Below are 16,096 nucleotides of genomic sequence, written 5' to 3'. Positions count from 1 at the left end.
GCCCTTGCATGCCGTTTTGTACAGTATGTACTGTGTATAGATCTACTTCCTTTCCCTTTGTTTCTGCTCATGTCTGCTTCCAGGCAAGCTGATATGTCTAGTTATTCACTGAATCGATCAATCAATTGATCAATAAATCAAACAGTTGATCGAAGAAGGTTTGTACGAAATGTGTAGACTATTCCGAGATTTCCAAGAACAGCATTACTTATTCATAAGGATGTTAATCGATTGGATCCATCTTTAGAGAAGTAATGCTTCTTCCAAAGGGTTTTGACTGACACAACCTATGAATAGCACTCTATTTACAGTGTGTTTGAAGAAATATAACGTCTGAACTAATGGAATAAAGGACATACTGTACTGGGCAATTACAGAAGAGGAGGAGACGCTTACTGTGCCCTTTGAAGAGCTGTACCGGGTCTTATAGCCTTAAATGTGATATAAGGTTCTGGCTATACCCTGCGTTACAGCAGAAATACCTGAAATACATACTGTATATATCAGCATAATGTATTTGAATTTGAGAATTAATTTTAATTGTGATTAGATGTTTATAATAATAAATATGGCCCCTCCAGGAAAGCTATTGTTGCGGATGCATGTTATTGCTATAACGTGCCTTTTTGGTCTGTAATCCCCCCCCCAATATTTTTTTTATTTTTATACAATTTTTTATTCTTAATCACGCTTCTGTTCTATATAACTTCGAACATGCGTTAAGGCAGGATTTCCCAATCTCGGTCCTATAATAAGCAGTTCACAGAGTACAGTCATTATAGTGTGGCACTGCTGCTACCAAAGTGACCTCTACTGGTTAGAGTGTCTACAAATGTAGCACCACTTTAACAAGCTAATTTAAATGACAATAGATTGGGTCACCCTTGATTAACATTGCATAGCTTAGACCCTATACAAGTGGAACTGCCAGTGGATCGACCTTGTGTATGTTAGTAAGTACATGTTTATAGTCAATAGATACTACCGTTTTTTCTCTCTCTTTCAGATGATGGTCCCTCCCCCTACGGTTGTGTGGAAGATGGTGAGTTTTGGCAATTGTCATTCTCATAGATTGAGAAATTAACATGATATCCATATTGTGATCTCAAATAGCATGATCTTTGGATTTTGTTTACATTTTACTGTACAATCAAATTGTACAGTAGACACTTTCATCACTGGGAAGAGATGTCAGTTTATTTCAGTTTAAGCTAAACATTACAGGCCGCTTTCACAGCAGTGTCTGTTGTTCTTGTGTGTTTATGTTCAGTGAAAGGGGTCCCACGGTCAAAAAGTGCAGCTGAAGTTGACCATAGGTCGTCTATGCCTGTGCCAACCCGGTCCTCTTCCCTCTTCCCTTCCAAAAGGTAAGTCCTTTTCTATTGCCGCTTCCCTTTAACATGGATAGTAGTATAGTGTATCCGCGAAGACCTCTTAACCCATTGAACTCACTCTTCATAATACATTCACTGCCTCTGCAGAGCAGTTCACAAGGTCGATGCATTTTTGGTAGCACTTTTACCCGAGGGACTGTAATGAGATGCAGTAAGAGGTATACGATTATATTCATGTTTGGTGTGATAGTGAATGTTTAATGAGGTACAGTGTACACACACCATGTAACATGTAACCGGCACACTTGAACACATGCTTGTCAAAGATTTAAGGATTCAAATGTTGTGTTTATATTAGATGTTTGTTTTTTTAGGAATTAGAAGTAGACGAGCAAAGAGCAGTACATCTGTTCCTCACCTTTGATGTTGAATTGCGTTAACAGTGGTAACCTCCAGTTAGGTCCTCCCTGACCTCTACTACCTCAGGTGCTTGTTGTCATGCTAGATGTGACTAAACAGCCTCCTCACCTCTCCCCTTAATGTTAGTGCTGACAAAGAACATCCACTCTCCTAGGCGTGGGGAGGAATGAGTGATTAATTAATGAAGGAAGACAGGTGATAGAGGATAAACTGTTGCGCACGGAAGCTGAGGATGGCGTGCCTGGTTGGCTCTAGCGCCTTCCTTGGTGTATATATGTTTCTTCTAGTTACTGTACCTCTAGCGTTTGAACCTTCTGAGGCCGCATTTGTGTTTGTTGACCGCTTGTGGATTACTCTCTTCTCTTTGATAATTACTTTTGTGTTTTTACAAGTAACATTTGATGAAATACCTGGATTTTCCCACTACAATAAGCTGTTTGATCGGTAACTAATGGGTGTAATAGAAAGCATTTGTTTCGAACTTACGTAAAAATATTCAATGCAACACTAGGCCCAATTGTTTTAGTCTTTGCTTATTCCCAGTGGAATCATAGTGGAACCAAGGTGGAACCAAAGAAACCATAGTGGAATTCTATATCCTGAAGCAGATCACATTGACCACACTTTGTGGTGTATTCTCTCAGGAAATAAAGCTAGGGTATTTGTTTCATTCTACCTAGCTAGCATGACTCGATTCATGCCTTGACATGACTGTATATTTTATTATTTATTAAAAAAATTATAAGACAGCTCTGATGGAGAGAGCGAGAGAGAGAACGACATGGAAAAAGAGATGGAGAGTGGGAGGTGGCACGAGCTTTCCTGTATGGGAAAACGCTGTTGATAATAGAGCTGTCACCCCAAAAACTAGCCCCAGCCGGTTGCCATGGAGACTGCTTGACTTGATAGGGATTTGCTCTCCCCTCCCTCCTGCAGGAACGAGTGGGAGCCCCCTGACAAAAAGGTAGACACCAGGAAGTACCGTGCCGAGCCCAAAAGCATCTTCGAGTACGAGCCGGGAAAATCATCGGTGCTGAAACTGGAGAGAAAGGTAACGACAGCCATGCATCCAGTGCCACGTGTGTGTTTCTGTGTTTGCCTCTGCAGTCTCTATACTACGCATGTTGTGTAAGCTGTTTCCCTCTAAGAGCTTAGGGTGGCTGCTTCACTAACTAGGGCAGCTCTAGTAGGCAACGTATGTATAGACTGAATTTCCATGTGTACAACATTCCTAAAGGGGGATCCTATTACAATGACAGATGACCTATCTGGCGGTGTGTAGGTATCACTTACAAGCCATGGCCATTGTCTTGCAGTGTTTCAACCAACGGCTTGAATTGGCTTGAATTGGCTTGAATTTGTTGGGAAAGGAGTTGGACAAATGCCTGTAAAAAATAAATAATGCAATGGATATTGTGACATCAGGCAATGTCCTTGTGGGGTGTCTTTTTTCATTACCTTTGACAGTATGAATACCGGTAGGTAGATCATTGTCCCAATACAGTGTGCACTACCAGGTTTCAATTGAAATAATAGAATCAGCTCCATCAAAGAGGAATTAAAGGCCCACTGTGATATTTACAGTCATTTTTAATGGCATGCACCCATTGATTCTTAAAGAGTATCACTTATAAATGCCTCGTGAGATTCATTAAGGAGTAGGCCTTTAAATAAATGCTGCATATATGTTTAAGCTGACAGTTGGTTTAGCTAGCAGCCTCTTTGTGTGGCTCATACATAATAGAATAGAGTTGCATCTCCTCTACAGTAGAATAGTTATTTGATTATATCATAATGCAATCATTGTTTGTCTTTTATGGTAAGCTATTAAGGGTTATGATGCGGTTTTGGACCAATCCCAGTGGCACCACATACTGAACAGTAGAGAACAGGGCCTTGTTCATGCTGTCCATCATTGTCAGACAGACACTGCATGTGACGTGACAGTCTCTGTAATTACAGACCACGGTCAGTGGTTCTGTGTCAAGTTCCTGGCAGCATTAGCGGCGGACTATACGGTCTCTTACTTTCATTTAGCCTATTATACTGTAGCTGTAGTTCTGTCGATTCTTGTCTTTCTCATTGCCATTGTGGCTAAATGATTGATATAAACAAATCAAATCAAATTGACATGCTAGTAAACTATTTATATTAACATTTAGAATAAGTACAATAAGAATATTTCACAAATAAGAACACAAAAGCAGATGGGACCCACGAAAACATGTAGTATTACACTTGCTTATCTTCTCTTACACGTATGCACACACCGCACACTACAGTTGAGTACGATTCAGATGACTGCTTCATATTATTTGTTGAAGTCACATGTTATGTGCATTCTATGTCTTTATACATTTGAGAACAAATCAGTATAAGATCCTAATTCCAAAATGTCCTTATTTTTTTCACCTGGGATAATTCACCGGCACATAAAGACAAATCTTTAGGAATTATTTCTGATTGTGAACTCTTGTTTAGAAATTCATTATGTCGGGAATGTTGTCTGGATCACATCAAGAATGTGTCATAGCCTCATTGCCTGTGTCTGTAAATGATGTGCTGTCTGAACTGTCTTCTCTTTGTCTTTCTCCTCTTTTCCTTGTTGCCATGGCCCTGTAGACTCAGGACATAAGTCCAGAAGATGTACATTTAGAGAATGAGCCTTGGTATAGATTCTTTTCAGAGATGGATTTTGATAAAGCGGTAAGTGGTCACAGTCTTAAAGTGACGGTGTATTTAAACAATGCATGTGATAATAACATCCATGTTTAAATGCCTAAACAAACTATGTCTGTCCGTAACGACAACTCCAACAACTTTTGCAAACCTTTACTCAACATTAACCAAAAACGTTATCCCCTCCTAAAACTCGCGTAATGGGGCCTTACCTTGAGTTATTGCCTGCTATCACTTTTCCCAGCTCTAGGTAGTCAATCAACTCTAGATATAGCTCTATCATTGTACAGTATATACAACACATTGTTATGTTTTTCTTTCTACTATCAGTCGGAAGTGGGTCTGTGGCAAAGAAATGCAGATAATTGTTTTGTTATGCTATCGTTGCTAATTATTTTTAATTTGGCAAGTTTTATACATTGAAGACCAACTCCGTCTCTCCACTTCAATAACCCCTGGAAGTGTGCTGTCTTATATAAAGAAAAAATCCCCTTCCGTGCTGTATATCTTGGTGACTGCTCTTCATCTGTGAGGCTTGCTGTGTTTGGATTGTAACTTAGCTACATCAACTATGCTGGCAGCTGAGCATTGTATGACGACCTACAGCAGAAGTGTCTCCTGTCCGGTCATTAGGCGATTTACATTTTTGAACATTGTCCATATGTTAGGCTAATTATATACCCAATTCGGGTTAGGTGTCCTACTGCTACTGTATATGATGATAAAGAATAATTGATGAACGCTACAGCTGTCGGTGCAGTTGGCCATCTTTGTATTTTGTCCCTTACAACAGGATCCTCAAGGCTATGCCAACACTGGCACCATGCCGCCTGTGCCATGTCATTAACTCAGCACCCATGTGGAACTCTTTTTTTTGTTGCATTTATGGGCACCCTGCAAATGAGGACACATAGCATACCCCAGAGGACTGGGCAAGGTGATTCAACTGTGGGTAATACTTTAGTTCAAGACTGTTATACCCTTTTCACACAATCATGCTGACACGAACCGTATTGTGCTGGCTCAGATATTTTCCTATCACGTGGTCCTTTCCAGTAGAGTCTCTGACAACTATGGTAGATAAAACCAGGCCAGCACAATACAGCTTGGCTCTGCTTGGCTCAACCCGGGAGTGTGAAAAGAGTATTACAGTGCCCACACAATCATTACATGACAGGCCTTATTGAATCAAGGAGTGCTCTCTAGTCTGGTTTACAGTGCATTCGGAAAGTATTCAGACCTCTTGACCTTTTCCCCATTTTGTTACGTTACAGCCTTATTCTAAAAAACTATTCTTGGGTATGACGCTACAAGCTTGGCACACCCATTCCTTCTCTGCAGATCCTCTCAAGCTCTGTCAGGTTGGATGGGGAGCGTCGCTGCACAGCTATTTTCAGGTCTCTCCAGGGATGTTCGATCGGGTTCATGTCTGGGCTCTGGCTTGGCTACTCGAGGACATTCAGAGACTTGTCCCGAAGCCACTCCTGCATTGTGTTGGCTGTGTGCTTAGGGTCATTGTCCTGTTGGAAGGTGAACCTTCACCCCAGTCTGAGGTCCTGAGCGCTCTAGAGCAGGTTTTCATCAAGGATATCCCTGTACTTTGCACCGTTCATTCATCTCAATCCTAACTGGTCTCCCAGTCCCTGCCGCTGAAAAACATCCCCACAGCATGATGCTGCCACCACCATGCTTCTCTGGAGCTCTGTCAGAGTGACCAGCGGGTTCTTGGTCACCTCCCTGACCAAGGCCCTTCTCCCCGATTGCTCAGTTTGGCTGGGCGGCCAGCTCTAGGAAGAGTCTTGGTGGTTACGAACTTCTTCCATTTAAGAATGATGGAGGCCGCTGTGTTCTTTGATTCATTTTTTGGTACCCTACCCCACCTGTCTCTGAGCTCTACGGACAATTCCTTTGACCTCATGGCTTGGTTTTTGCTCTGACATGCACTGTCAACTGTGAGACCTTATATAGACAGGTGTGTGCCTTTCATGTCCAATCAATTGAATTTACCACAAGTGGACTCCAATCAAGTTGTAGAAACATCTCGAGGATGATCAATGTAAACAGGATGCACCTGAGCTCAATTTAGAGTCTCATAGCAAAGCGTCTGAATACTTATGGAAATAAGCTATTTCTGTGGGTTTTTTTTAATACATTCGCAAAAATGTCTAAAAGCCTGTTTTCACTTTGTCATTATGGGGTATTGTGTGTAGATTGATGAGGAAAACATTTAATTTAATACATTTTATAATAAAGCTGTAACGTAACAAAATGTCGAAAAGGTCAAGGGGTCTCAATACTTTCTGAAGGCACTGTATTTACTATAGTATCTTTTCCAAGTGAGGGCATGTTGTCAAAGTTGAATCATAAGTTTGATATACAGTAGGCAGCTTGACAAATACCGGTAGGCTACGTGCCTTGGGCTCCAGTTGGCACCAGACAAGTATTCAGACTCACTGGCTGCCCACAAACAGATGTTCTGTCTCCTTGCCTTCTGCTTTGTAAGTCAGTCAGGACCAACCTCCACAGCGGAGTCTGCCTGGAAACCACACCCTGGATCGTATGATGCGGAGCCACTGACTACATGAGATCATATTCTCACGTCAGCTGAACACAGGGCAGGCTTAAGAATCTCTCATCTTCCCAACCTTGTCTTTAAGTCAGTGTTATCCATGGAAAGTATTGTCTGACTCAGACTCCAGCAACTCCTGTCCTGCAACTCCTGGTTGGTTATATTAGGATTAGGAGGGGGTAGTACTAAAAACTTGGCCTCCAAGTAGGATGGTTTCCAGATGAGCTCAATTTGATGTCTGACTAACTCAAAGCTCCTGCTACACCTGGTATGTGTAGTATTTGACCCTCAAGGGGTGGGCTAGACATGCCGGCACATTGGGGTTTGATTGGCATATCTCTTCTTGGTTATGGTGACTCTACAGGCTGCTTGTAACCTCTATGAGTTCTCAGAGTGCTCATGGGATGATGACTCCTTCTTAGAAGGTCTAGTGACTCTAGACTCCATGTATGTCCATTTAACACATGACAATCAACCTGTGGAGGAAACCTGAGTATTCTTTCACAATATATACAGTACCAGTCAAAAAGTTTGTACACACCTACTCATTCAAAGGCTTTTCTTAATTTTTACTATTTAATACATTGTAGAATAATAGTGATGACATCAAAACTATGAAATAACACATATGGAATCATGTTGTAACCAAAAAAGTGTTCAACAAATCAAAATATATTTTATATTTGAGATTCTTCAAAGTAGCCACCCTTTGCCATGATGACAGCTTTGCACACTCTCAACCAGCTTTCTCTCAACCAGCTTCATTAGGTAGTCACCTGGAATGCATTTCAATTAACAGATGTGCCTTGTTAAAAGTTAACTTGTGGAATTTCTTTCCTTCTTAATGCGTTTGAGCCAATCAGTTGTGTTGTGACAAGGTAGGGGTGGTATACAGCAGACAGCCCTGTTTGGTAAAAGACCAAGTCCATATTTAGGCAAGAACAGCTCAAATAAGCAAAGAGAAATGACAGTCCGTCATTACTTTAAGACATGAAGGTCAGTCAATACGGAAAATGTCAAGAACTTTGAAATTTTCTTCAAGTGCTGTCGCAAAAGCCATCAAACTGGCTCTCATGAGGACCGTCACAGGAAAGGAAGACCCCGAGTTACCTCTGCTGCAGAGGATAAGTTCATTAGAGTTACCAGCCTCAGAAATTGCAGCCCAAATAAGTGCATCACAGAATTCAAGTAACAGACACATCTCAAAATCAACTGTTCAGAGGAGACTGCGTGAATCAGGCCTTCATGGTAAATTTCCGCAAAGAAACCACTACTAAAGGACAACAATAATAAGAAGAGACTTGCTGGGTCAAGAAACACGAACAATGGACATTAGACTGGTAGAAATCTGTCATTTGGTCTTATGAGTCCAAATGTGCTATCTTTTGTTTTCAACAGGACAATGGCCCAACACACGTCCCGGCTGTGTAAGGGCTATTTGACCAAGAAGGTGAGGGATGGAGTGCTGCATCAGATGACCTGGTCTCCACAATCACCCGACCTCAACCCAATTGAGATGGTTTGGGATGAGTTGGACCGCATAGTGAAGGAAAAGCAGCCAACAAGTGCTCAGCATATGTGGGAACTCCTTCAAGACTGTTGAAAAAGCATTCCAGGTGAAGCTGTTAGAGATAATGCCAAGAGTGTGCAAAGCTGTCATCAAGGCAACGGGTGGCTACTTTGAAGAATCTCAAATATAACATATATTTTGATTTGTTTAACACTTTTTTGGTTACTACATGATTCCATATGAGTTATTTCATAGTTTTGATGTCTTCACTATTATTTTACAATGTAGAGAATTGTACAAATAAAGAAAAACCCTTGAATGAGTAGGTGTGTACAAACTTTTGATTGGTTCTCTGTGTGTGTGTGTGTGTGTGTGTGTGTGTGTGTGTGTGTATATATATATATATATATATATTTTTTTTATATATATTTTTTTATTATTATTATTTTTGCCTATGCCCAGGAGCTTAATGGTTTCTTGACAGCGTATCGATCTAACAATAGATAAAGTGGTTTTCTGACCTGTTATACTTGTAGTGCATTGTCTTATGATCACAATCCTTGTAGCTCCAAAATCATGGTCATAACCAGATCGATGCACTGACATTCTTGTTTGATCACATCAACCATTAATACCTCACAAAGGTCACGACTTATGCATGAGCTCACAGTCAAAGGCCTCGGCATTCATATGATTACAGTCACATTCAATCACAGCTCCATGGACATACAAGGTGAAACGGAAGCAAAATACCATACATATCTATGGTTAGGAAGAAAGTTTTGGCCTTCTGTGTCCCGACTGAGTGACTGCGTCAGTGACTAGTCTGTCTGGCGTAAGCTGTCACTGAGAGGGCAGCTGCATGTGGGGTCATTAATACAGTGTCAGACTCTGACCACAGTCTCTGTACGGATTCATACACTGAATGGCTGGGCATCCCAAATGGCACCCTAGTCCCTATATAGTGCACTGCTTTTGGCCAGAGCCCGATGGTCCCTGGTCAAAAGTAGTGCGCTATATAGGGACTAGGGTGCCATTTGGGACGCGCCCATTATGAACCTCTCCGCGACTTTAATGTTCGACCGGAAGTAACCCATAATCCCCTCAGCTCATTGTTTTCATATTTAACCTCAGTTATAGACTTAACCTTTATCTCTAGCTATAACAGTAACAACATGCTAGGGGAGCTGATTTTTTTAATAAGAACTTGTCTAAACATTTACTTTTGGAAGGAAAGGCTCCCATTACACTCATGATTCCTATTTTTGGAATGTGAATAAACAAAGTACCCAGATCCCCAACCTGCAATGTTGGCCTATATATATCACCTGGCAGCAAAGTCATCACAGACACCTGTTTGGAAAATGTGCAAACATTGTTAACGCAGTGTTCCACTGACGGGTCCAGAGAAAGGAATTCACAGTACCTTCATCCGCCTAGATTCGTAAACAGCTTTAAATATTTTTTGTGTCCCTTCATTTCCAGTGAAACCACACAATACACACAAAGAGACATCAGATCTCGGCAATATCTGTCTAAAGTCCTTGTTTGACTTCGGGGATCTTGGCATGATCGTGACAATTGTTCATGCATATGAACTTTCCATCGTTAGTAATATTATTTTGTACTCCACTTTATATGGAATGTTTCACATGGAAGGTTAAATCATATTTTCTACCCAAAAACCTTTGCATTACATCTTTTCAGCTTGTAATTGTTATTTCACCTGCCATACACTAAACACATATCCATACACGTAATGAAGATCGCTGGGAATCCCCAGGCTTGTAAATCTCTTGTAAATAATCAGAATGAGATCCCCTTCCTTTAGTTCACATAAGTCTCTCACTCCTATTTCATGATTATTTTCCATCAGAGCAGTGTAGTGTCAGCTCAATTACTCACAAGTACCAGGGGACACCATCCATTTCATCCCCTGTTGAGAGGGACTGGGAGATCAGTCAGCAGACCTGGGTTCAAATATTATTTATAGTCTTTCAAATACTTTTAGTGTTTACTTTAGCCTTCTTGTAGTGCCAGATGTGTGGGGTTTGCAGATTTGCAACTATTATATTGGCTCCATTGCGCCAGACAAGCTCAATCGAGCCCAGCTAAAGTATTTGAAATGATTTCCAAAAGTGTTTGAACCCAGTTCTGTCCGACAGAGAGGGATAGGAAGACAAGAGAGTGAAAAGACACAGATAATTCAGTGGCGGTGGCATGTTCTCGAAGAAGGGCTAAGGCGCCTGTGGAACATTTGGCTTTATAAATAGATTAGTCTATATACCTGCCAGGCTGAATTCTGATCTTATAAAGATAGGCATTCATTTTGAAAGGTTATTAATGATCCTCCTCCCCTGGCAACCACAAGGAAGGCATGTTGTGGGAAATGAGCTTGTGCAGTATGCTACTGGTCTGGTATGGTCATCTGTTTGGGATGGGGCAGGGGTGGACATGTATGGTTGGGGGAGAGGTGCTTTTAGAAGGGCCAGGCTGGCGCTTGGGATTGTGTAATCTTATTTGCAAACAACACTTATGCTTTTATTCATAGCCCGCCTGTCATGTCTGTTATTTTTACACTCTGTGATGTCCGCATGGAGAAAAGCAACAGAAACAGTGGTCTAAAATTAGCCAGCTCTAAACCATTCAAAGCGCTAGCGGGTGCTACCCCACCAGCGAATGGCTCTTTTGACTTTTAGTAACCGCCCCAGAATAACATCAAATAAGATAACTATGTGTTTTGTCAGCTCGCACGGCAAAGTCCTATAAACAAACGTATTCACTCACCCTTTCCTTGTTTGTTTGTGTATGTTGGCCTGTGCTTATGCTTCATGGCATTGTGTCAGTTTTACTTTATTTGTGTGTTATTGTAATGCCTCTGACTGTGTTTCTCAAGGCTTTTATTGTGTTTTGGGATTGTTGTTATCAGCATCACACTGTGATGATATTTGTGTGTGTGTGTGTAATTTGGCCTGCTTGCACCACCAGCTGGTTAACTGTCCCCTGGTCTGGTCCAGTGGTAATGATAGTGACTCAATACCAGACAAAAGAGAGGCCCTCTGTGAGGGACACCAGCTCATTGGCTGAGCCTAGTGACAGCCTCCTCCCCGCATGGGCGCCCCTGACCGATGCACGCCCACCCCCCTCCTCACTGCCGCTTGTTTTCTCCAACTTGCAAGCGTGCCAAAACACACGCTTGCTCCTCCATGTAAAAGCTTCGTTCAGCAGAGCTAACAATCCCAGGCTTTGGAGACACTTCAGACAGACACACGAGAAAGAGAAAAGAGAGCCAGTCACCACAGCTAATGCTCCTGCTTCTATTCTAGTTGGAAGAGACCTTCCTGTGGATTTATCAATGACTTCTTTGTTTGGTCTGTTGCAGAGTGCCCCCTCTTTTAGCCCCCTGGAAACACCCGCCGAACTACAGCAGTAGTAAGTCCATGCTTCTCTTACCTCTATGCTTCTGTCTTATGCTTATCCATTCCAAAATGTGTGTTTGTCTGTGTTTAGGGCACGTTTTTAGGAGTGCTGTCAGCAGGGGATTTTAAGCATTTTAACACCCTGTGGAGATTTCCCCATTTAGGGAAGGGGGGAGACTCCTGCTGCTTCCTGAGAGGGGGGGACAGCGAAAGAGAGAGGTTCCTATTAACGAGTGTAAAAGCTGCCAGTACAGTGTGTCCTCTGTCTGGAGAGGTTTTGGGAGGTAGCGGTGTTGGGGACATGGCTACTATATGCCGATTTATTTAAAGCTGAAAGCAAACAGCCCCCGAGTCAAACCTGGATGACATTTGTGAGTGGAGAGAGACAGGGAACTCCGCTCTATTCCACCCTACAGCTACGTAATTTTATCGGTTATCTCCCCAGAGTGGGTGTGTGAAGCCAGCCTGTATCTTATAACGAGAATAACATTGATATGAAAGTGGGTGTTCGATCAATAAGCAAACCAGCAGCGTTACGACTTTGATCTCTTTGTTGTTTTGTCAGCAGAGATTTATTTGCGCTCATTTTGTTTCTGGAATTAAACTTAAGGAATTCTAGCCCTAGCCAATGGCAGAAAGTTCTCCCACCATTTCTGTTTGGAACTTTCCATCTCTCCCGAAACTTCTATTTGGATTTCACAGCATGATATTCCCTAACTCTTTTGAATAGTTTATTTTTCTCAAGGATCTTTGACGTCGTTCATTGTCGCCAGCTCATTGGATATTAAGTAACACAGGTTATTGATAATGCCATGCACTGTATTGGAATGAGTTAATTAACAGATACATCTGTCTGTGCACTTATTATATTATGTCATAATTTTTATGAATGCTGCATTTTTTAACTTATTTCAATAGTCTAGATGGATTTCTGAAAGCATTAAATCAGTCTAAAGCCTTTTTTCCCTTTTCTTTTTGTACATTTATTTGTAAAAGTCTAAGAAGTATGTTTAGTAACTTGTCGCATCATCTGCCACCAAGTTGTTATGGGCATTTAAAATATGCTAAAACTGTTTCTGGTTAACAGCCAATCACATTTGCACATTACTTTAATGTTTTTTCTACAAAAAAATCTGACTGCTTCATTGGACCAAACTGGCTTTGATTTGATAATGTTTATTAATGTTTATGATGCAAGTATTGCATCCCAGCAGTTTATGTACAAACCCTGTCATCTGTTTAAGAAATTTGTTTAAAATTGTAAACTCCTGAGATGAAGCCATAAGTCCCACAGGCTTTCCTCAAAGGGTTACGAGACACATGTTTAGGGGGTGAGAGTTTACTGGGGTTTCTTTGAAATTAAAGGCCTAGCCTATATTCAAGAACTTTCTAGTACACATTTACCTCATTGTTGTACACCACATTGCTTACTGTATACAGACGTGTATAAACAAGGGACCAAAATAGATATTTTTGGCTGAGTTCAAGATAGGTTAGCAACAGACATGTGTACAGACAGTATTCAATTGTTAGCATCTCAATCAAATGTCAATAGTCTATCAGGAGTAGGCTTATATTTCCAATATTGCCATTTACAAACAGGGTAGGCTACTATCAAACTATTCTTAACCTTGCAATATTATCCATCATTAATGATCAAACTCTCTTCCCCAATACATTTGTATCACATTGATGCCTGCTGGTTAGATGCAATTGGGTAAGAACATCTTCAGATAACTGAAGTTATGCAACTGCTCCATAGCCTACTTGTGGGGCCACGGGCTCCCTCTCAGGCAATGGGATGTCTTATGACCTCACATAGACTCTTCCCAGGAAACCATCTGAGATGGTTCCAAGGCGTTATACAGCCCCTGTAGCCTGGTAAGGGGTACCTTATTTGAATACTTGCATGTACCCTATAAAGTACAGGTTTTTATTGAGTATGAATGCAGTAGCCCAAATGGCTGGTTATTCTGAGAACTATAAAAAGGTTCTTGTTGAGGGGGTTAAATAAACAAAAAAGGAGGCATGGCTCTTCCTCTTAACGTTTTACTGCAGTGGGCTAAATCAGGGTGACACAGAGTGTTTCTTGGTCTTAAACATGGTAGTTTTAACATGGTTATGGGTAAATGTTTTTTTTTTTTTTTTTTTTTAATAAGACACCTGTACCATGTCAGTATAGAGCTGAAATGTATTAAATTTTGAGTTTGCATCCCAATATAACAACCATTTGATATAGAAACACTGGAGTTTGTAAAAATATATATATAATGTTGATTAATTATGAAAAATATGAATAACATTTCACCCATGAGGCCACTAGAGGGTGCTTCTGGTCATTAAACCAGGCATTATGTCAGAGGGCCAAACTCATTTGGGGAAAACCTGCTGCTCTCCTCACGCCTCGCTGTACTCCACTTCTGGTCTCAAAGATGCCTATTGTGTCTCCAAATGTTTTTTTTATTGTTAATTTACAGCACAGGAAAGTGGAATATCCTGCAATGGGAAACAGACTACTGTTGTGTTACCCTGTAGAGATACTGTGGGTGGGTGGAGTAATTCACTGTGCTGAATTTACTCCGCTCAAAAACTTTGTTTTCAGGCTTTGTTACATTTTCCCACGTGATTTACTACGTTACTGGAAATTGTTGTTAGTTTAATGGCCTCCACTCATGCATGGCAGCATAAATAGAAAGACAGGGAAGCATCAAACTCTCTCCTGAGACAGTGGCATTTGAAGTAGAGTAACCCTAAAAAAAGTACAGATGCATAGCAGAGTAACATGTTCAGACAATAATATTTGAAATCTCTCCCATTGGCCTCCGTGGAATGCAAAGTTAAGGGCAGTGAGCACAAGTAGAGTGCTGTTTTATTTTACGTCTAGGTCCAAATCTTTACACTCCTCATGTTCCCCTAATAAAATGAACAAAAAGGCTGAATCAACAAGTAATCAACCACAGAATGTGTAAGATAAGTCTAACCATATGGCAACTCACAAAATTGCGCCAATGAAAATAAAAATGCTTTATCTTTTCATAAATCTCATGTTACTCAAATTGTTTTACTCAATTAAACTGCACTTAATTACCAACACTGGCATGTATTACAGCATGCTTTCTTCTAGCTAGCTGGCTGTGTGAACATATAGTCTTGTCCTAATCAGGCTTTCTGAGTCAAGCTGCTTTTTAGGGTTAATATTTTCTCCATGTTTTGCTCTAGCTCCGGGTGTAAGGCCGGACACAGCGAGGTGGAGAAGGACGAAGGATCATCCAGCAGCGAACCAGCGGCTCCAGAATGTGACCGCCATGTTTACAAGAGTGTCCTGGAGGGCGGCGACATTCCCCTGCAAGGTCTGCGGGCCATCAACAAGCGCCATGCCAGCACCTCCTCCAAAGGTAGGATTCCACTCCACATCTATACTGAACTGGCTTCACAGTGGGACTCTGAAAGGGGTTTTTACCACTCAGATGGAACCAAATGACTTATGGGGATGTTGGATCATGAAAGTATCTGTTAGGGATACATGTGTTTCCTTTTAACTTTGTGTTGAAATCCACATGTGTTTTTGCTTCAGGTTATCACACCAGAGGCCAATCATCTTTCAGCATAAATATTTTCTCAGCCGTTTATTTTTTAAATCATTGATATCATGGATGTTTCACCAAACTGTCCATATCCGCTTGGAAATCCATCGAGAGTTAGGCTGTCGAAGCTTTTCCTGCTAAATCAATGGAGGCTATCAAGCTAACCTTGGGTTGTGCCCTCATCCTACAGTTATCTGCCTCTGCAGACCAGGCATTCGTTGGAGAAGCTTAGGGGCAGGGCTCCAGAGTGTTCTAAAGCCAGGGAGCAAAGGTCCAGGCGAGGGGACTAATGGGGAGGAAAGGGGGGGATAAACAGGGCTCTGGTTTTCTAGGCTGGGCCAGACAGGGGCGAGGTAAACAAGAGGGACACAGCAGGGTGGTTAGGCATGAGGAAGTCAGCTGTCAAAGGGAGGTCAGAGGATGGAATTCCTGCGCACATGACCAGGGGAGAGAAATGCGAGGGGGGGAGAGGAAAGGAGGGAAGGGGAGGAGAAAGGAAGGGACAGATCGGGAACCGCGTGGCAATGTTGCCCCAATACATAACCAGAATTCCAACTGGCCAAGCAAGGCCTAGTCCTGAA

The 16,096-nt window shown here is 41.6% G+C and overlaps 1 protein-coding gene across 1 annotated transcript in view; it reads left to right on the top strand.

Annotated features, from left to right (window-relative positions):
• LOC111978221 (sorbin and SH3 domain-containing protein 1) overlaps window positions 1-16,096 on the top strand; it is a 65,909-nt gene that overhangs the window by 27,535 nt on the left and 22,278 nt on the right. The window contains 6 exon segments of the mRNA XM_070448406.1: window positions 1,007-1,042; window positions 1,271-1,367; window positions 2,691-2,805; window positions 4,377-4,460; window positions 11,895-11,944; window positions 15,151-15,326. Of these exon segments, the coding sequence (XP_070304507.1) occupies window positions 1,007-1,042; window positions 1,271-1,367; window positions 2,691-2,805; window positions 4,377-4,460; window positions 11,895-11,944; window positions 15,151-15,326 (558 nt within the window).

The sequence above is a fragment of the Salvelinus sp. IW2-2015 genome, linkage group LG18, assembly GCF_002910315.2.
Source record: "Salvelinus sp. IW2-2015 linkage group LG18, ASM291031v2, whole genome shotgun sequence".
Taxonomy (NCBI): Eukaryota; Metazoa; Chordata; class Actinopteri; order Salmoniformes; family Salmonidae; genus Salvelinus; species Salvelinus sp. IW2-2015.
This window is presented reverse-complemented; position numbering and strand designations above follow the sequence as displayed.